General features: G+C 41.7%; 1 protein-coding gene across 1 annotated transcript in view; it reads right to left on the reverse strand.

The window, feature by feature from the left end:
- Nucleotides 1-1,100: 1,100 nt before the first annotated feature.
- The window catches only part of LOC146816620 (cytochrome P450 2K1-like), a 376,635-nt gene continuing 354,195 nt past the window's right edge, over nt 1,101-23,540 (reverse strand). Inside the window, exon 9 of the mRNA XM_085610495.1 lies at nt 1,101-1,578. Within this exon, the coding sequence (XP_085466621.1) occupies nt 1,397-1,578 (182 nt within the window). The 3' untranslated portion in view covers nt 1,101-1,396. The remainder of the gene's footprint in view (nt 1,579-23,540) is intronic.

Below are 23,540 nucleotides of genomic sequence, written 5' to 3' on the forward strand. Positions count from 1 at the left end.
GCAATTTGGTCTGGTCATTATTTGGTTGTCTCAAATGATCTGTATCAAAACCTTCTACCTTTCCGTCGGTTATACTTCTGTCCCGGCCTACATATCTACAAATGTCAGGTTAAAATCCCCACTCTTCAAATTTAAGCGTGGTACTGCTTTGGCTCTCTTCCTTCACTGCGTGCTGTAATTCTTTTAAAAAATCACTTGTGAGATGTGAGCTAACCCTTACGTTATGCCTCATGCTTTGATTAGCATCCATACGACTCTTTATCAGTGAAAAAAGAAATGCTTCTTCTAGCTTACTGGTATGCTGGACACTGTTGTCCTATGATGCAAGTGAGTACTCTCCAGTCACAGTGTACAACCTGCCCCTGGGGCCAACTAAGGGCATTAACGTGTTGACCTCATTTGGACAGGAACATCATAGTTGCGCCTCTTGTATTACATTACTTATTTTAATCATCCCTCCTTCGCCACACAATAAATCTAGTGTCCTTTTGGTAGGTGGTAGGAATTTGCATTGGATACCTTCCTTCCCTCAGTTCTTTTAAGTAAACACCCCTCAGCCTGTTGGCGAACATGGCCGGTGCCTTGAAGTTCCACGGTTGCATTTTCATGTAAATAAGTTATTCTGATATGTTGCATAATTAATTGCTGTATAAGGAATTGTGAACACAGAATTTTGTTGGCTGTCTCTGCCTTACCTGAGGGAATGTAAATTTGAATCTGATGACATATTACAATGCTTTGTCATAAAGAAATCTGAAAAGAAATGATGTATAATCTTGAACTTGCAAAATGTTTGGATTTGAACTTAAATGAAAAGATAAGGCTATTGTGAATGTCAACAACTTGTCATCTGACTTAAGTATTGTTATGTGTTCGGTAATTGAAGGGGTGATATCAACTGGGTGCACAAATGAGTGCACAGTAAGATCTAATGAGATATTTAACTTAAGTAAACGTGAGCCACAATGCCTGTAATCACACTTTTGTGAATCAATTATGCCTCACGCTGATTTTAAGTTACATCGTTACCCATGCATCAGTCACCACTGTCTGAGACCTAAGTATAGTGTTTTGGCGTGTATGTCACAAGAAGACATTCACATATTTTAAGTATTATAATTCTGTTTTTAACACTCAATTGGCATAGTTTAACAATAAAACACTATCTAAATAAAGACAACTTCTACTAGTCAACAGCGACTGTTAACTCTCACATCATTTAAATATTTTCATGGTAAGGCAAATAATTAAGTAATCACTAATTTGTACACAATGGCTTATCCAAATGTGGAAATCAGTGTCTGTGTGGGATGCATTTTCAACTTAGGGGAATGGCTCTGTGGAGCACATGATGAAGGCGGAGGAGTCTTGCAATATATTTAATCCTTGCAGCATTTTATGCCCGATGCAGTGCACAGATCTCATAAGGTGATGGTGGTGTAGTAAACCCAACAGCAGGGGTGAGATCGATGTGAGTTACACCAGGAGGCGGACGGAAGCTGAACCTCTGCATCAGGCTTGTGAAGAAAATGAACAACTCCATCTTGGCAAGGTTTTCACCAATGCAGAGTCTTCGACCTGCAACAAAATGACACATGAAATTAATGAACTAATGTCAGTTAGTAGACATTTGGCACATTTTTTCTTATTTCAGTCACTACCGTTCAGTTTCCCAAAAATGCCATACATTGATTCCGCTGTGTTTATTCCCATTCGTCTCCACCATGTTGACTGTATTTCTAGTGAAAATTAAAAAGACTAGAAATAATGAACAGATCCTTGGCTAAAAATTTGGAATCAGAAAATGGAGACTTAAAAAGCAATTGCACAGATATTGGAAATAGATTCTGAGGAGGGTACACGCGTCTATACACAGGAAGCCATCAATAGAAGATTTAGTAAGTTCAATGAAAGTTTATATGCTCTGCCATTGGAGCGTTCACCACATTGTATTAATGAGTTTTTAGAGCTAGTAGAATCACCTAAGATTACAGTGGAAGATAAAAAAGAACTGGATTGGGAGGTAACAATTGAGGAAGTGAAGGCTGTCATAAAGCAGATGGCAAGAGGGAAAGTGGCTGGAATAGATGGGTTCCCTGTTGAATTTTATTTGACACATATTGAAGAATTGACACAGAGACTAGTTAATCTTCACTTGGCAGGCTGTAAGGCGGGGTGATTAAAGGCTGTGACCTCATTGTTTTAGCCATGAAGACCCTCTGAAGATGTACTGGCTTATCACCCACTTTCTATGCTTAATCTGGATGACAAGATATTGAGTGGAGTACATACAGATCAGTCTCGGTTCATTCTGGGAAGGAATACAGTTCATAATATTAGGAGGGTATTGGCCATCATGGAATCTGATTTTGCAGAGAATGAAAAAGTGGTGATTACAGCAATTGATATTGAACAAGCATATGATAGTTTACATTAGGATTTCCTTTATGAAGTACTGAATAAAATGGGATGGAAAACCAATTTATTGCATGGGGGTAGGTTTCTCCATGCGGCACCTACTGCTTATGTCAAAACAGGTAGGCATATTTCTGAAATATATGCAGTGGGAAGAAGGAATCGACAAGGGTGCCCGCTCTCTCCTTTATTGTCTGCAATTGCTATGGAGCCACTTGCTAGTAGGCCAAGTACAGGAGGGGTTCACAGGGGGTTTGGAGGTGCGGTTGTGCAATATTATTCAGCATTATATGCAGATGAAAAGTTTTTTCTAAAAGATGCTAATGTTAATTTGAACCATGCCATGAACCTCTTAGATTGGTTTGGACAAGCCTCAGGGTTATGGATCAACTGGAATAAATCATATTTATTCCCATTACAGAAGAATGTGTCACAGCCTATGGATCTGAGGGGGCTTAAGTGGGAGGGAACGTGTCTAAATTATCTGGGGGTAAGATTATACCATGCTAATATTGATTTATTGGTGGGTAATATTGGTGTGGCGATTAGAAGCTTGCAGAAAAGTGTAGATTTAGGGAGAACGCTCCCGCTTTCAGTTTCAGTCAGTCAGTCAAAAAGCTTTATTGCGATTCGTTAAAATCATAGAAGCACAATCATAATATCACAATTTTCATGAGAAATACATATTCCAATTGATTAAAAGATTTAAAAATGCAGAATACCAGTAAATGATAATCGAGGTATCAATGTGGGTAAACAATAGGCTGACCACGCTTGGTGCTATGGAATCGATGCATAATTTTTGTTAATTAGTTTCCTACGAATTAGCCACATTGCAAACAGGAACTTTGAAACTGAAACCGTAATAAGTGGATTTGTATCACTTCTCAGAATCCTAAAGAAATCAAGATGGCTTCTAAGGCCCAGATTTAAACATAACTGTATAATCCATTTTTTCCGAATGCCAGCATACGCTGGGCAAAAAAGAACAACATGGATCATGGATTCGGATTCAATTAAACAACCTGGGCATACATGCTGTAATCCACCCACCCATCGATCAGTGAATGAGTATAGGGGAAGGGTTCCATATCTGAACTGTACGTATAGCTTCTTTGCTAAAATAGGCTGGATAACATCAAGTTCTGGGACAAAAGCGTAAAAGGGCTTAACGTCAAGAAAAGCATCAGTCAGACTTGATGGTTTAGCCGAGCTATAAATTTTCAATAAGTAGTAATCTTTAAATGTTGAGGCAAGAAATTTCTTGGTGATGCCTGAAATTGAATCCTCTGGGCTATCCCAGAGGTGGGCAAGGCCAATCTGATTTAGAGTCTGCCTAACATACTGGAGCCAGGGGATCTTATCGGCTCCGAGGGTACCCAAGATTACTTTCAGTTCGTCTCTATAGGATGCCAACTCGGTTGTACTCCATATCCTCCTCCAATACATCACTGGCCTAGTGGCAACAACCTCTGATATAGGACGGATATTTAAATCCAACCTCAAGGGCATAAGCGGCGTGTTGTGTGGAAGGGATAAGAGTTTCCTGATAAAATTATTTTCGGAACTGAGCAAGTCATTGCCCCATATTTCAGCTCCGTAGAGTGTCGAGGACCTGGATTGGACAGAATAAATTTCAAGAGGGGCACTTATGATTTTTGAACAACATTTTTTGTAAACTTTAAGGATGCCCCCTATAGCCTGGTTAAGTTTTAAATTTGCTTTAAGCTTTTGAGGGGACCATCCCATTTTGTCGTTCAAGGTCAGGCCTAAGTACTCAAAAGTAGAAACCCGATCCAAAGGGATACCTTCCATCTTGGGATGTGGGTAGTTGGAGGGTTTTACGGTGAAGGCCATATATTTTGTTTTGTCTATATTGACCACCAGGTTCCTTTTGTTACAGAAGTTAGTAAACTGGTTTAACACCCGCTGCATGCCCATTGGCGATTTTGACAACAGCAAGGTATCATCTGCAAACATGAGTGCAGGATATCTTTGCGAGGCCAGTTTTGGGGCATCAATATCTGTAGTTTCCAGTAGGTCGTCAATAAGGCCGTTAAGGAAAAGTGAGAACAGGGTTGGGGCAAGGACACAGCCCTGGCGCACACCCTTCTCCACTGGGAAAGGGCCGGTTAGCTGACCGTGTTTTCCGTAGCGGACTCTAGCATATGTCCCATCGTGGAGAATCTTCAATTGGTAGCATAGATAGGTTGGAACCCCCATAGCTAGCAATAGATTCCAAAGCTGGTTGCAGTCCACCATATCGAATGCAGATTTCAAGTCCACAAAGGTCAGATATAAACTACCCCCCTCCAATATAACATGTTTCCAGTAAAGGATCTGGAGCCTAAATAATTGGTCCATGGTTGATATTTTGGACCTGAATCCCGCTTGAAGTGGGGTTAAGATATTATTCTCCTCGATCCAAATCTGCAACCGCTGCAGAAGAAGCCTAGAATAGATTTTTTGGCTCACATCTACAAGGCTTATTGGCCTATAGTTGCCTGGATCAAGGGGGGATCCCTTTTTGAAAATAGGAATAATTTCCGCGCCCGTCCAAGTAGGTGGAACCGGTAAACCTTGCAAGATAGCATTAAAAAGATTTAAGAGGTAAGGAGCCCAGACTGACCGTTCTTCCTTGTAAAGGTCACCGGGGATCCGATCTAACCCGGGTGCCTTATTTGGTTGGAGATTATCCAATGACAAATGCACTTCAGATAGTGTCCAGGGGGGAGCATCCCAAGATGGATCCAGAGTCATTATGATGGCAGGGGGATCATTACTCCAAGTTGTATGAATGGAGTAAAGTTTTTTAAAATGCAATGCCCATGCGTCTTCAGAGACATTGGGGTCAATTGTGGTTTTACCCTCCGATTGCCCGGTATGGACGAGGTTCCAGAAGGACCTTGAGTCTTTTTCGATGAGTGCTGATCTAATAGCAAGCCATCTTCCCTCTTCCCATTCAGTTTTAGCACTAAGGATTATCTTCCTATAGGCCCTCCTTGCATCCGAGATGTGAGGGCGGTTGCCTTCCTTAATAGCCTGTAGTAATTCCTGTTTGGCTATCCTACAGCCCTTAGTAAACCAGGGGTTAGTATTCCCAGGCTTCTTTGAGTTTACTGTACCTACTTTATAAAAGAAGCCAGAGAGTATATCAACTAGATCCATATGAACTTTAGCCAGATCCGTGGTTTCACCGGCTACAGGGATATTAGCTTCCATTTTGAGCACACTTTCGAGAAGAGGAAGGATCTTTTGGTATATACTGGCAATAGCTGCATCAGACTGTTTTACAGTAAGCCAGCGTATCCTCTTCCCGCCTTGAATGACTCTTAAATTCCCTACAAAAGGGGTATCTTTATCTGGCCCTGTATTCAACAATTGGAAGTTCAGATCTGCTGTCAGGGGTTCATGGTCACTCTCCGTGCGCCTAATTATTTTAAAATCCAACACTTTGGGCCACAAGTCTATGCTGACCAAAAAATAGTCAATCACGGATTCGTGTCCCATTCCCCTATAAGTTGACTGCCCAGGCATATCCCCGTTAAAATGACCATTACACGCTCTCAAAGAGTATGTGTAAGTAAGAGTAGTAAGTTGGAGAACCAGAGGGGTCCAACGTTTAACTGGGTACATACTAGTAGGTGGAATAGATATAGCAGCATCTTCCTCAGAAGAAATTGGGGTTTCTCCACACAAGGGCTCAAAATGACAGTTGAAGTCACCTCCAACCATCAAGATGGCGTCTTCTGGAAGGGATTCTAAAAGGGATGACAAAGCCTCGAGAGTCGATGATGTACTGCCCCGGGGAGTAGGACAATTTTAGGGGTCTTCCTGTGGGACATAAGAATACATATTATATCTCTACTGTTCGTTTCTACCCTTTTGATCCTAAAACCAAGGTGGGTGCCCACCCAAACACACAAACCCCCTGATGGTCTGCCCTTTGGACCTTTTAGAGCTGGTTGCATGAAAGTAATGTATCCCAGTTTGTATATGGGTTCTGTAGACCATGTTTCCTGTAATAGGCAAATTCCAAAGGGGTCTATAAATGAGCACCACTCTGGGTTGTCAATATTAATGGCCAGACCCGCAATGTTCCAACTAAGTATTTTAAGCGTACTATTAGGGGAAGATAAATCATTTGCAGAGTTAGTCTTTGGGGCTAAAGTATCAATAGATACTAGTAGATTATTAGGTGTATCCACCCAAGCCGAGGATTGAGTAGGGACATCCGTCATGATGCTTAGGCCATTGAGTGAAGTGGCCTCAGCGTCCAAAGGTTTCAAAGCCTTGGGTGAAATCACCATTGGGGCTCCATAGCCATCTTTAACGCCATTCTCAACGACAAGGGAGGAGGGAGGTAAATAATGATGGCCTTGCGTCTTTAGTCATTCCACCTCATCCAAGGAACTAAACCTGTTATTAACCGGAAATCCTAGAACTACATTGTCGGACGTCTTACCCCACATGCCATCAACTATTTGCCCTCGATCGTATTTTTTACAAAATGGTACGAGGGACCTTAGGCGGGGGAGGGTGGGTTTGTTAGGGGGAGGATAGAAGTGTCCTAAGTTAAATGTTTTAATGTTGGTAGTTGCATTTTTAAAGATAGGACTACATACATGGTCAACTACCTCCGGATTTTTAAAGTTGACAATGACACAGTCACCTCCCACCTCCCACATCCTTTGGTTTGTGACCCACCCAGCCAACTCTCCTAACAAACAGAATAGGTGAACATACATTTCTTGGCAGTGGTCTATTAGTATTCAGCCAAAATGTTACTTTATTTTTAAGTTCCTGGAATGTTTCATGTTTGTTAGTAGCCAATATAGGGACATCTGTTAGGACGACCACATAGGGGGCACTTTCTGGAGGGAGATCGATACGACGTAAATCAATAAGGGGAGGGGCCTCATCAGGGGGCACAAGACAGTGATTATTTGTTGGTAATATACTGTCATGCACGTTTGTGGAGTTAAACAGAGGAGTCCCCTGCCGTGGGTTGGTATTACGTGGGGCTCCCTGTTTTTGTATCTGTTGGGTGTCAAGTGATTTTTGTAAAGTAATAGGGAGACCAGAGATGTTATCCTGCCTTAAACATGTATGTGGGCAAGGATTGACGACCTGTGAGTAATTAACATTTTTGTCCATAGCGACCTCCAGTGCAGCCAACCTGTTCTCTATTGCAACTAATCTAAGCTCGAGCGGTTGGATGGCTAGAGCTAGAACTGTAGACATTTTCCCAAGTAGCAAATCTATATCAGATAACTGTGGCACTTTCACTGGGGAAGAACGATCTGCGCAAGTTGGTTGGGAAGGAGTTATAACAACAGGTAAAGAAGAGTCCAACGAATCAGAAATCGGTTTCTGAGGTTTTTTCCTCCTGCCTTTTGGCGAGATCACAGTTCGTTTCCTTTTATGGATAGTGGCCACTTCCCGGACAGGTAGTGCTGGCAAAGTGGAAGGAACCTGTTCAGAGGCTGAAACACTTGAAGCAATATCAATAAAACCTTTAGCGGGGGCAATAGTTGGAATTAGTGGGGGAGAATGGCCATTATGAGAACTCGTGTTAATAGGGGTAGAAGGAAGGACAGCAGGAGAGCGACTAAGCGTAATTGAGCCCAATGAAGAACGTTTGGAGGAAACCGGCTCCAGAGACAGCCGTCGCTCAGTCATGGCTATTTCGTGTTCGAGAATTGAGGAAGCCCTTACAATAAATTTGTCGAGCGATCCCGCAATATGGTCTGAAGAAGTAGATTTCGGACCCCTTTTGTTCACCATTGTTCAGAAACACAATACACAACGATTACGAATACTCACAAGAAGCATGAGAGTAAGAGGGTGAGCCCGGTCCGGTCTCGCTCGGGCTCGAACGGGCAAAAACGGGCCCGCCCTTGGCCCGGGCTTCGCCCGGGACACGCCCCGAATGCGTCCCGCGTACGCGTAACTGGGGAGTCAATTATAGTGGAGTAAGAGGGAGGAGCCGGGAAGAGCCCCAGCTGCGGCCAATATCCTGAAAGGCAGAAGGGCCGCTGGTACTCGCACTCCCGGGTAATCCTTATGATGAAATCAGCGCTCCCGCACCATGTCCGTCCTGCATAGACCTCCGGTAGGTGAAAAGTCCACAACACAACCCACCAAGCAAAGTCTGGCTCCGAGCGGCTCCCGCGAAGCGGGGGCCGCGAGGCGCTTTGTAGTGAGGGAGGGAGGATCCGGGAAGAGCCCCAGCTGCGGCCAATATCCTGAAAGGCAGAATGGCCGCTGGTACTCGCAGTCCCGGGTAATCCTTATGATGAAATCAGCGCTCCCGCACCATGTCCGTCCTGCATAGACCTCCGGTAGGTGAAAAGTCCACAACACAACCCACCAAGCAAAGTCTGGCTCCGAGCGGCAAAGGGTAAAGCATTGTGTGCTTCCCAATATCAGATTAGAAAAAAAAACATTTCCTACATTTTTCCAGTTTTCTTTCTTCAGCTGGAAAAAACGTTTTGGGTTCCCCCACAACCGGTAAAACCGGGAGAGGAAAAACACATCAACTTATTATCAGGTGGTGCAAAATGAACGCTTAAAATGATGTTTTATCAAGTTAATCATTGATCTCGCTCCACCTAGCTTGTAATTACCGTCCATGTTGAAAATGTAAAGAGTGTCAGTCTACTATCTATTTATGGTAATAGTAATTTTGGAACAATTTACCCATGCACCTAAACATGATCTAATGATTACCTTGTTGTTGAACTTGTTTTCATAGCACATATTGAGGCAATGGATCAGGCAACTTGAACATATGTTTAAATTAGGAATGTGGTTTTAAATATCTGACTCAGACATTTTATAACCATAGACAAGTCACAAAGGTGAGTGAAAAAAATGGTATCTCGTAAAACAAGCTTTGCAAAGACAGACTGGGTCTGAACATATAAAGGTTGCGTTGACCCCATCTAGTTTTCCTCTATTGTTACCACTGTACTGAAAGTCCTCAGGAAAAATGCCTGCTAGCAAAGCTCTTTCATGAGGGTTTTGCTGAACTGAAGGTTTTTTCGCTGCTCTCAGACCGGGATGCAGAACATTTCAAGGTCTGGGCCATGACAGTCTACCACTGTTTTTCCATCACTTGAAGCCATGTAGTTGAAGAAGGTGCAAGCTGGCTTTGAGCTTGCTAGGAGCAAAGGTTTAGGATGAGATGCAGTATGGAGCTAGTTTCCTTAAGCAATTAAACCATTTGTTTCAGTCCGAATTTTGCAAGGAAGTTGAAAGTGACTTCTACTCTGCAGATCTACTTTTTCATAGATTCAAACTTTGACTGTATTTAAGGGTTTGCAGTCTTAGCAATCTTTCTATGAATGAGAAAGTTTAGGGAGATCAGTGTATACTATTTTACAATAGCACTGTTAGCTCATTAATAGAGCTCCCATCAAAACCATTGCATATTTAGTTTCCATTAGCATTCATGAGTATGGACAATTTAGGGTTTACATCAATGATTGCACTGATTATTTGGTAAACAAATGGCATCTCTGTTGTTGATGACACCCATATTTCTTACAGTGTGTGTGATGGTTGGTTGAGGACATCATTTTTATAGCTATTCAAAAATAAGCTTACCATTGTATATACTACTAAATCAAATCAAAACAAGCTTTATTCGATTTTAAACATTAAAATCATAAAAGCAAACATTGAAAACAGAGAATACATCATCAGCTGTTTAATATTACAATTCATCAGTCCTCAAATATCGTAGGTAAAATCCTATATAAAAAAAAAAGAAATAAGCATATGAACATTCCATAACTTCCCGAATAATCCACCTCGTACTAATTTATTCCAGCCCAGCACGTTTCTCACAATTCAATTGATTTGAATTTTCCTGGTCCTCAGTACACTCTTTAAGAAGCCCACCATAGATCCAGTACAAAAACAATTATCCAACAGTTGTAAATACATAAAAGCAGGGCGGCATTGCCTCCAATCTCCCTGTTTTAAAAGTGGTATTAACCATCTATGCCTCTCGTTAGTATAAAACTTACAAAAAAGGACCACATGCATCGTGCTTTGGGCTGAAGCATTATCACAGGGGCATAGACATAGATCTCTTGACCAATCATTGATAGTTGGGTAAGTAATTAAGTGGTGGAAAGACCCGAACCTAAATCTTGTCAGGAGGTATCTGTCATATCCACCCAGAACGTATAACAAATAAGGTTGAATATTGCACGTTGTATTAATTAATTGATGTCTGGCCATCATTGGTTTATTCATTTCAAGCATTAACCTGTTTCCTTCTAGGTGGGTCACACAGACTTTTTTAAACTCCTTCCGATTGATAAGGTTCATACAGTTGGCGAATTAAAATACTCAGGGTGACCAATGTCCTGCATAAAATTCTCGATATATTTCAACCATAAAATTTTGCGGGCATTATCTAACCTCTTTGCGTCCTTTATTATTTCCCTATTAAGGCCCGTACTCTCTGCGGTCCAAATTCTATGCCATAGCAGTGCCGGCTGTGCTTTAATTAGGTCAGCGATGTAAATGACTCCTAATTCAGAGTGGCAATTGAAAACCGGTTGGAACGGCTAGAATACATCGCAGAAAGGCATTTTCCATACGTTGGATTGATGTACAATCTTGAAATCCCCAGATAGCTGCCCCGTAGATTGCTACGCTTACACACTTTGCCTGGTAGATCTTCAATAAAATTTCTGGCGGTCTTTTTCCTAACTTTTTGGAAAAATTTGAAAGAGCCGCGATGGACTTCGTAAAAAGTAGAGACCTGACCTTAACTGTTGGAGCCCATGAGCCTGTTCTGTCAAAGAGGACACCCAAATAAGTAAAAGAAGTAATAGGTTCCACCTTGCACCCACCCGCCTGGAAACTTCTATTCTTGTTTTTCACTCTCCCACAGGACATCACGAAACTTTTCTTGGCATTTACTTTTAAACCAAGCCTGTCCATGAATGTGGTGTAGAAGGAGAGAGCCCTCTGTAGTCCAACCTGGGTGCGGGCCATAAGCACTGCGTCGTCGGTATAGAGGAAAGATGCTATCGGGCGGGATTTTACAAATGGCGGATCCCTAGTGTGTAGCACCAACTCCTGTTCCAGGGCATTGGTGTATAGAGAGAACAGGAGTGGTGCTAGAACACAGCCCTGCCTTACGCCACGTTCTATATTGAAAGGGGCAGTACACTCTCCCTCTGTGCCATAACGAACCTTTGCAGTAGCTCCAGCATATAGCTGTCTTAATAACTGGATTAAAACAGGATCAACTTTCAGAGGTCTACGAATGCTAGGTAGAATCTCCCTGCTTTGGCCTGTGTGTATTTACCAATTAAAATGTTTAAATTCAAAATCTGTTCATTGGTTCCTAGGCCCACTCTAAAACCATATTGGGTATCACTTATGATGCCGTTTTCCTCGGTCCATCCCTGTAATCGATCAAGGACAATCCTGCCTGCTATCTTCATTAAAGAGTCCAACAAAGATATTGGACGATAGCAGGCAGGGTTTTCCCGGTCGCCCTTTTTGAAGATGGGGACTATGATTGATTCAGCCCATGTGTTAATAAAACCTTTTTCACAACATGCTTGTAAGACCCTAGTTATGATGGGGCCCCAGATCTCAGGATTTGACTTATAGAGATCAATTGGTACCCCATCAGGGCCTGCAGCCTTACCGCTCTTACTTGCCTTAAGTGCAACAATAACATCCTGTAGTGAGATAGAAATTTTTTTAGGTGTAAAGGGCTGCATTAAATTTCATAACTGCTGTTTGGTTTGTTTGTTGATGCTTTATTCATCATCCACTGGAACCTGTGGTTTAGGCTTTCAGTGAAGCCTGTCTTACTCCTTCATTCGCCATTCAGTGAATGTGGGTTTGACTGTCATAAGCATTTGACTGAAATTCTACTTGATGGCACTCTATTATGGATGACACCAGGAAATGTAAGTGTTGAACTGCAGGGTTGAGAGATATAGATGACATTTAATTTTTGGCTTAATCATGCTAAACTGTAAATTCTTGTTATTTTTTTGAATAACCCCCCATTCCGGCCCATTGAATCGAGCTTTGGATCCATCCATGAGCCTTTGGGACAGTATTTGGATACTTTTCCCCAACCGATTGTGCAGTCAAGTACCACATATGTTCAAGAAACCACCCATCTCTTACAACTTTTGAATTACCTAGCATTGCCAGATGGGGTAGAGATCTGGATATGCACTGTGGATGTAGTGTCACTCTACACATCCATTACACATCTAGAGAGTACCGAAGCTGTGGAATGGGCACTCCTCCAGCAAGAAGATGTACCGGCTAGTAAAGTTTTTCTTCTAGCACTGCTTCACTATTGTCTGTTCCATAGCTATTTTCAGTGGAATAAAAGTTATTTCTTACAAACCAATGGAACCTCAATGGGTTTTTCAGGGGTCCCCAGCTATGCGAACATCTTCTTGATGAAATCTGAGTCTAACTATGTTCTTAATGACTCAACTTGGATGGTTCATTTGATCTTATATTGTGGCAAGGCACTCAACATTCAACAAGACCTGGAAGTGAAGTTGAAGCAGCTGACTGATAGGAACTCAAGGATCCAATTCACAGACACGATAGAGCGTCGCAGCATTTCATACCCAGATGTCAGAATAGAACTGGATGGCACCGAGATTTCCACTACGGTCTTCACAAAACCCACAGATCGCAATAACACACTACTGCTCAGCAGTTTTCATCCTGAATCTTTGAAGAAACATCTCCCCTTCTCCCAGTTTCTCAGGGTGAAGAGTATCACTTCGGACATCAAGCAGTACACCAGTGCTTTGGAGAGTTTCATGGAAGGGTTCCTGGACCACGGGTATCCTTCTGAGGTGGTTGAAAGAAGCAGAAAGAAGAGCACAGCAGGTGCTTAGAGCAGACTTATTAAAGAAGAAAGTGAAGCCAATAGAGAAAAGAGAGGTGATTGTATCCACATTCTCCACTCAGTCAGCAGTGATTAAAAAAGTGATCTTGACCCGATGTGACCTTTTGCAATCTGAGCCTGACTTTAGTAATCTATTCAGAGATCCCCCCATTTTTGCTTAAAAAAGATCATGTAACCTTAAGGAGATTCTCATGAAGAGGGACCAAGAAGGAACAAGACAATACTGAGGAACACAAGGGTATGCAAAAATGTTACAATTGCTCCCATTGCAATGATGTATTGATAGGTTCTTCTATTGCACACCCTTGGACAGGAAAGCCTGTTAATTTTCACTTTACAGCTAACTGTAACACACAAAATGTTATCTATGCCATCAGGTGCCAATGTGGCTTATTATACGTGGGCAAGACAGAGAGATCGTTGTGGACACGCATTACAGAGCATAAGAGCAGAATTCGAACTAGGTCATCAAGCTCTCCTTTGGCTAGCCGCTGGATCATCAACCATCACACCATTGCTCAACTGAGGTTCAAAGTGCTGGAAATGGTAAAGATTAGAAATGACAGGGACATATCTAAGTTTATTACACAACGTGAACGTTTCTGGATTCAGCATTTGGACACCTTAATAGGCCTGGGCAAAAATTTCGTTCCGTTCGCGGAAATTGCGATAATTTGACATTTTCGCGTTCTGCGGAGAGCGCGAAAATGTCAAAATTTCCACTTTCCGCAGCTTGGTGATAATTTGTTTCTTGCTCGCGCTGTAAAATAATACATTCTCGCGCGCGCACGATCGCCTTACCTGAATCCCTGCGTTCGCCGACAAGTTTTCTTGATCCGGTCGCGTTCTCCATGAGATGTTGGATTGTTTTTAGCCATTTGCGCTGTCTCGCGACAGTTTGCGCCCGCAGTGACGTCATGTGTCGCGCGATCACGTCTTTCTTCTCGCGATCATGCAACGCGAGACAACTCAAAACAAGATGGCCACGCCCGCGAGCAACCACATGGGTAAGTTGGTGACCCGCAACCATGCAGAAAATCTCGCGAACATGCGGGAAAAAAAATTCTGCATCTTCGCGATATTTCCGCTTGTTTGCGATAATTTTAAACATTTTCGCGATAATTTGCGAAAGTGAATTTCGCAAATTCCGCCCACCCCTACACCTTAATGCCCAAGGGTCTTAACGATAAATTTGAATCAGCCTGTTTCTTGTAAGTTTCTCTTGATATCCTTTAGCAGTTCTCTTTCTGCGCATGGTATTCACCTTCACTTTTAAGCAAGTAGTTTACCCATTAACACCACTCAAAGCAGATTTTCAGGAAGCATTGCAAAAAGGTAATGTTTACCAGAATGTTTACCAGAATTGTGGCCAGCTTAGTTAACCATGGTTACCAACAGCATTCAATTACCCAGATTCTCTAGTCTACACATATAGTGGTCATTGCGTACACACCACGGTACAGCCAGGCAGATGGGGTGCATCTTTTGTATGTGAATCCGAACAAATATTATGATGGTATAGAGTAGAGTACTGTGTTTCATCACAGCCTGATACAGGCATTTTTCAGCATCATGTCAAGTTACACTTTTAATATCGAGTAAATCTAGTGCATTGTTTTGTATGTTAGAATTATTTCCTTAACTGCAGAGACATGTTTATTTTGCATGTGAAATCTCATTGTATCATTTTATTCACATCTACCAGTTTTGACTGTCTGAGGATTTTAATAGGTTGTGTACACATGCTTTGTTTAGCTTTCTACGAAAACTTTATTTAAACATTTACTGAAAATATGGGTGATGTACATGAACTACCATTTGAGCAGTCTAAGAAACTGGTGCATTACAGCCAAGCATTGATGTTGATTGGACGAGGCACGGAGGTGACTTGCTAGGAGTTTGCGTGACGTTTATAACCCGCTGTAAGCTATAGCTCTCTGTGACTAGAGTCAATATGGGTAACTTTCCGTCCATTAATTGCCTTCAACCCGGTTCATTCACAGCGGGCAGCAGTGCAGGAGGAGGTCCACTAGGGTTTCAACCTCCAGCAGCAGGAAGGCGGTAGAGGTTAGGAGTTTGCTGCTCCATTGGTCGTTACAAGGGAGATACAGTGTATTTCCAGCCTATGAGTAGGTGAGTCCCTTGGGGGCAAATACTTTTGGTTGGTTACATAGATTGTGATATTCACACATGGCTGTGACCAATTTTTGAATAGTTTCTATTCTCGTTGAGTGCTATTGTCACTGTAACCCCTGACAGTTGGTTGATTATTTGGTTTTTCGGCCACAAGAGTAGCTACACACTACTGCTTGGGGCGCACATCGCGTTATAAAACTATGGACATTTTTCCATGACAATTGAGGCATGGAGGTAACTTATATGGCACAAAAGATTTGCATGAAAGCATGGGGCTACACGTTGCTGCACGTACTAGCATGTGCACATTGTAAACCAGTCGTGTTGCATTACCCTCTTCACTGAAGGATTGGGAGACTATGATTTTCATTGCTGTAAATTGAGCATGGGCACATTGAGGGTTGTACCCACTTCCTTTCTGCTTTAAACTCTGTACTGACTCACAAGGATCTAATTTATTTTCCTTAAGAACTCTTCTTTTCAAGGACTGTTTTTTTCAGCCATGGCGACTGCTCTGGCATGTTAATTCGCATTGTATTTGGGTCTTCACTGATTTCTTTTTCACACCAATTGATTGTCTTTTCTTTTAAATGTACCTCACAGAATTAAGGGCCAGTTTGGTCCACTGAGTATACTGAAGTATTTTTTTTTATGCTATATTGACTTCCATTATAATTTGATTGTAAATTCTCCTGAAGAAGGGTGAGTTTGTCACCCAAAATGCATTGAGATTCATGTGACCCACGCCCCACTTGTTTTGTTATTTGAACATTTATGAACTTCTGCTAAGATCTTAATGGTAAATAAACAACAATTCAAGATGCAACAGAGTGACAACTTTATGGACATTTATTGGCACAATTGGATTCAGAACAACAGATGCTTCTTTTGAAAAATGTGTGCAACGTTTTGAACTAAGTTGAGATTGAGTATAATACATGTGAGACACTTAGCTGAGTGCTATTAGTAGTGCACGTTCTGTCTAAGACTCTCTGTCCTAGTATTTCGTTTCACTTTTGAATAGGTGGTTGGGTAGAACCACCTCATAGGGTGCTCACTGCCATTAATTATGTGTGGTTTCTAGGGAATATTGTGTTTATTTTATGTAACTTTGAGTGCATCACGACTGTTTCATTGTCAATTGACTCCTTGATTCGCCCTTCAGTCAATGTGGGTTTGACTGTCACAAGCATATGACTGAAATTCTACTTAATGTCACTCTATTATGGATGACACCAGCATGTAAGTGTTGAACTGCAGGGTTGAGAGATATAGAACATATTTCATTTTTGGCTTAATCGGGATAAACTGTAAATCCTTGTTAATTTTTTTTATTTATTCAGAACAAACTCGTGGTTTCAAAGACAGCAAGGAGGTCATGGAACAACTGTATAGCTTACTTCTTTTATCTATGATGATTTAAAAAATATGGGTTGCTGTCCATGTCAGCTTGAAGCCTGATTGCATATAAAAGTGTAGATGGCTGTGCTCAAAATACTTGTAAAATTTGTCTGTCTAGGATTTTATTGAGGTAAGACAGGTTGTGTTGTGTTTCGATTTAGAAGCCTGTACATAGGTTTCCCTAAATCATGTCCTTATATAGGCACAATTCGCATTGCCCCTATTTGGACATAGAATACCAGTCCTTATTTAGGCATTAGCCATGCTATCCAAATACAGGCATGGTCACCTACATCCATCCATCCCACGTCACAACGAGTTCTTAGAAACCAGACCCTTAAAGCCATCAGGACTTTCCCTAGCTAGGATTATTGATTTCTCCAAGAACTCTTCTATTATGCATGAACTACTATTCCTTAGGGGTTCATCTGTGACGTCTTCCTCTGCCCAACTTTACGTCAATGCTAGCATGCCTCAGCACCTTCCAGGTATAAATATACCTTCCCTTACCATGGCAAACCACGGCTCGGCACGACTTAACTGCACGGTTCGACACTGCAAGTTCAGAAGAGACCATATCCAGGCCTGACGCACTGACCAGACGCTGTCATCCCTGCTCGCAGAGAATCCAGCTTCCAGTGTTCTGACTCCCCTCGCGGGTTTATAGAGTTTGAGACCCGGAAAGAGATTCCCACCTCTCTCATTCTAAGGTATGGAGCTGACTAGAACCTAGAGGGACTCTTGGCATATAAACTTTGTATATACCATACTATAAAAAACAGCACCTACTCTTACCTCACATTACACTTAGGTTAGGTACACTGGGGTATAACTATTTAGAAGTATCAGGCGAGTATTCACTTTTTAGCCTGTGTTATTGATGTATGTGTATATGAATATATGTCATAGCTAAAAGACAATGCTATTGCAGTATTATTTCTTCTTACTGCTTACACTCTATGTATTATTTTTTGCATACTGTCTAATGATTGTAACAGTTCATATCTCTTACACGAGAAACTAGACTGTTCAATAAATCCTCTTTATTGAAATGCCCGTCTATCTATTTCTGTGTAACTCTGTAGAAACTAAGCATGCACGATTGACTGAGTGAAACTGTTATCTATTGTTTCAACGATTCTGAGAAGCGTTACGATTCTAAGGGAAACAAAGTTGTCATATTTATGCTGTTGTCAGAAACTAATGCCTTCTTGTTTATTCAAGAAGTTTCTAGTGACCTCTGAGTTAGCTGGCACATACAAGTAATTAAGTTTAATGTACTCAATAGGAGCATACTGACCTTAGTCCTATGCAAAAACTATACTGTATAATATTCCAATGCGCAGAGCCTATAAGGGAAATAGGAACTAAACTACATGGCGCCCAACGTTTGGTAAGGCACTCATTTAACGCTAGATGCTGAAGTAACTCAGTTGTGCTTTTCTCAGAGACCCCTACTCATAATTCTCCATAAGACGTCTTGAGTGGGTAGGGTTAATATCCGCTATAGCTGAGTAGGACGAGAATCCTATGTATTAGCTGTTCTGTTTGTTCAACATTGAAGGATACAGTGTTCCAAAATATTGGGCACCATATCTTTGTTTCCTTGAAACTCGTTGTACCTTTTTCATTAAACAAATGTCTAATACGGAGGCTGCGGCTGACCAAGTCATTGCAGCTTTTTAATAGTAGCGGTTTGAATGAAACCGATGTGGGTGTTATACACATCCCACCAAATTTAAGGAGAGCCATCACTCTAAAACTTATAAAACATGGCCTAACACCAAGAGGTGGTAGAGCAGTTTTTGTGATAGAGGCACATGAATCTTTTCAGACAGGGGTATTCTATTCGTGGATTACATTCCCAGAATCAAATCCAGTAACACATGTGATTCACTTCTTCAAAGAAGATGAACCACCTGACGAATACATTCCCTTTGAGGATGTTGAAATTCCCCTCACATACCAGGAGCATCAGCTCTGGTTTAAAGGTGCTCTACAACATTACAATCACATAACAAGGCTCGGTCCACTAGGTAGACCAGGAACAACATAGGCGAATTTAGCCGGCTACACACCTCATTCTTACATTGAAGCAATTTCAGACGATGAATTACTCACTCAACTAAAAGAGCTAATAAAAATTTACAGACAATTTGTTCAATATGTAATGCGGACTTTTACAGTCCAACCACAAATAACCATTCCAAATCAAACCCCTCATCAGGGGAATACACAAAAAATACTCCACAAACTTTACATGCAGTCATGGGTAAAATACCCATAAAACGCGAACAAATTCCATTCTGGATAGCTAAACAAAAATCCACAAATCGAAGCAGTATTTCCTAATACTAACCCTTATGAGAAACACAGAATCTTAACAATCTGTCTACGAATGGGGATCACACCACATCTGGAAGACTGCACCACTTGGGGCACAGTCTTTGTTGCCATCTATACTAAAACACATGGTGTTCTGTCTATTGCGGTAATACCTGATGTCCTAAAACAAATTCAAAATGAATACGGGGCAAAGCCTGCTCTGAACTTAGGTATGAAATTACTAATAAACTTCGACCAGGTCTCAACAATAATATTATCTAATATTAAAGGGGTGGCAGCATCAGTGCAAATCTGCCAAAAATTAAGGGAGTTTGATGTAACAGAACATCAACAAAAACTACCCAGAATAATAGAAAAATCCTATGAAGAATTAGGCATAGACTGTTTGGGTGGAAAACCACAACTGTCTGAAGTTCCTGAAAAGAACTTAATTAAACACAATCCTACATCTTGTAAAAAGAAGTGGTACAACAATAAACAATATTCAAAAGAGAAACGTTCTCAATCCCGAGGTAGGTCTTCTCAAATGGAGCACTCTGAAAGGAGGTATAACCTCAGGAATAGCGATAATTTGAAAAAACCTGACAGGTATCAAGATACTGATACACGTTCCTCTCGTACCTTTCAGACATCTTCACAGACATCCGAAAGAAGAGGACGGTCAGATCACAAAGAAGAACGCGTGAAGTCCAGAGATGATCAACACGTTCAGAAAAACAAACCAAAACCTCAATTCACTAGGAAAAAGGTAGCAGGTCTGAAGACCAGACATGACGAGAATTCTGAGGACACAACTCAAGAACGGAGAATGGGCTCAGACAATGCTGGACTGTGCAGCAGAAGTAACAATAGCTCACCAGAACCTGAAGGAACTTCTGGAGATAGTGGACTTGAATGAGTACATCACAGTTGAGACTGTAGACACCAGGGTTAGTTCTCCACAAAAGTTATATGAAATAACACTCCGGATGGAGGGAGACATACCAAGAAAAGTGAAAGCACTCTTTTGGGAAAAACTTTCAAGGGGTTATAACATACTTCTAGCAGAACAAGACTGGCCACCAAAATTTGTCAGGGAGTGCCCACATGGTGAAGACATCATTGTGCCAGCCTTCTCCAACCATGTGCCTTTAAATTTAAAATATACTTATGCCAGGGAATGGGCAGTAGCCCAGGCCCCAGCATTATACAAAAATCATGTAGGATGGGGTGAGGACTCACCTCACCATAAAATCCAATTAAAATGTCCACCTACTGCACAAAGACAGTACCCAATTAAGCAAGAAGCTAAAAAACAGGTCAGAGAGATCTTAGATCAACTTGAATACCAAGGGGTGATTGAAACATGCACCTCATCAATGAACAATCCTTTGTTTTCTGTTTCCAAACCAGACAACACATATTGTCTAGCTTTGGATTACAGACACCTGAACACTTGTTCTAAAACTTTTGCTGTGCAAAATGCTCACAGTACAGCATTAATAAATAACATTGTGCATAAAAAATATAAAACCACATTAGACATTTCAAATGGTTTCTTTTTCAAACATAGCACCTGAAAGTAGGTACTTGACAGCTTTCTCAATAATGGAGACCCAGGGTCACTTCTGTCGACTCCCACAAGGGTTCAAGAACAGCCCAGGGTTATTCTCAGCAAGAGTAACAGAGTTACTACAAATTTATGATGACGAGGCATTGTCATATGTCGATGATATCTATCTGACAGACGATGACCTGGATAGGCACTTGAACAGGGTAAATAACTAGGCCTGGGCGGTAAATTCCGTTCCGCTCGCGGAATTTGGGTAATTTCGCGTTCCGCGGAGAACGCGAAATTGCCCAAAATTCTGCTTTCCGTGTCTTCGCGAAATTTTTTGCTTGTTCGCGGTCTCAAAATGCGTGTTCGCGAGAGATTTCTCCCCGAGCACGCAAATAGCAATTGTGAACAGGAAAAAAGCATCGCGAACAAGCAATTCCGCGTGTTCGCGAAATTTCTGCGTGTTCGCGGAGATTTTTTACCGTTTCGCGGAGATTTGCGTAACGCGATTACGCAAATTCCGCCCACCCCTATAAATAACATTATACTGGGCTACACATTCAATTTAAAAAAATCAAGAATTGCCCATCTCAATGTCTTTTTCCTAGGATATAAACTTTCAAGTGAAGGCAAAAGCTTGGCAGCTAACTTTTTAGAAAAGCGTGCGCTGCTCCAACCTCCAAAAAAGCTGAAAAACTTACAGTCGATTCTAGGTTTCCTAAATTTTGGAAGAACTTACATTCTAAATTACGCAGAAAGGTTTAAGCCTCTATATGAATTAATCAAACCTGATTTCAAAAACAAAAATTGGACACAGCTGACATGTTAGCAACAAATCACATACAAACATGCGCAAATAAATGATCAGAATATTTCGGGCCAATGCAGATTAACCTACTTAACTTCTAATGAAGGTGAAAAAGTACCAATTGCATACAAATCACATTTGTATACACAAGCGGAAATGCGCTTCACTTTGACAGAAAATAGTCTGACAGCAGTTCAAACAGCTGTAGCAAAAGAAAGAGCTCTAGGTCAGGGGAAACGCATTATTGTCGTGGCTCCGTTACCAGCCTTAGAGGCAGTTACAAAAGCGAGCATTCCGAATGCAAAAGCTTTACATCCAAGATGGATATAATGGGTTAATTCTCTTGCTGCAACAGATGTTGAATATGTTTTTGATCCTCATCTAAAAACACAAGCATTCATGCAATACGAACACGAATGTCCTCTGCCTATTGAGATTCTCCCTCTTGACCAGTATGAATTAATAATTTATACTGTCGGATCAGCACAACCCACTACGGAGAGTAAGCAAGCTTACAGTGCAGCATGCGCGGTCGTTAAAGGTCGTATGCGCAATAGTAAATTCCAACCAATGGTGACAAAAACACAATCTCTAGGAGATTGTACAGCTCAGCGAGCTGAACTACAAGCATTCAAATTGGCACTTGCAAATACGGATCGCAAATTCCCCACACTTATAGTGTGTGATTCTTTTTACTGTGTTCAATCATATAATGAATATTTACAGAATTGGTTTTAAAATGGTTTAAAAGATACAAAAGGTGGCACAATCAAGCATAAAATGCTTTGGGAACAAGTAGTTCAGTTGCAAGATGGACTACAAAACACTCACATGATACACATGCTGAGTCATAAAGGTGATGGCGTTCACGTTGCAGGGAATTCATTGGCTGACGAAGCCGCAAAGGGGGCTGTGCAAATGGCAGTGGTGCAGCGTTACCTAAAAAATTTCCACTCGTATATAATTGATGCGAACAACTTTCTGTTTGCTCGAATCCCTGGAGTGGGGGATAGGGTAACTCCAAACATGGAACGTAGATTAGGGCTAATCCTAGCAGCTCATGAAAGGATAGCCTCTGCCCATGCAGGTGTTTTTGTCACAGTATCGTTATTAAAACAGAGATATTGTTGGCCCGGCATTAGGAAACAGACCAAAAACTATGTTTTGGAATGTGAAATATGCCAAAAGATGAAAGTCTCTACAGTGAAACGTCCTGCGCAGATGCCCCTGTTAATCTCAGATAAACCATTAGCTTGTGTTTACCTGGATCACTGCGGTCCCTTGAAAAAGGGATGGTAACTATAAATATATCTTGGTCGCAGTGGATTCGTGCTCAAGGTTCCTATGGATGTGGCCTCAGCGCTAGGGGTGGGCGGAATTTGCGAAAGTGACTTTTGCAAATTATCGCGAAAATGTTACAAATCTCCGCAAACACGAGGAAATATCGCGAAGATGCGGAAGTTTTTTTCCCACCCGTTCGCGGTATTTTCTGCATGGTCACAGCTCGCCAACTTACTCATGCGGTTGCTTGCGGGCGCGGCCATCTTGTTTTCACTCTTTTCGCGGTGCATGATCGCGAGAAGAAAGACGTGATCGCGCGACCAATGACATTACTGCAGGCGCGAACTGTTGCGAGACAGCGCAAATGGCTACCAACAATCCAACATCTTGTGGAGAACGCGACCGGATCGGGAAAACTTGTCGGTGAACGCGGGGATTCAGGTAAGGCGATTGCGCGCGCGCGAGAATGTATTATTTTACAGCGCGAGCAAGAAACAAATTCTCGCTAAGCTGCGGAATGCGTAAATTTTGACATTTTCGCGCTCTCCGCGGAACACGAAAATGTCAAATTATCGCAATTTCCGCGAGCGGAATGGAAATTTAGCCCAGGCCTACTCAGCGCTCGGCTTACGCTCAAAATGTTATAAAAGATTTGCGAGTCTTTATTGGCATACACGCAATAGGCACACAAG

The sequence above is a fragment of the Triturus cristatus genome, chromosome 6 (assembly GCF_964204655.1).
Source record: "Triturus cristatus chromosome 6, aTriCri1.1, whole genome shotgun sequence".
In the NCBI taxonomy this organism is placed as follows: Eukaryota; Metazoa; Chordata; class Amphibia; order Caudata; family Salamandridae; genus Triturus; species Triturus cristatus.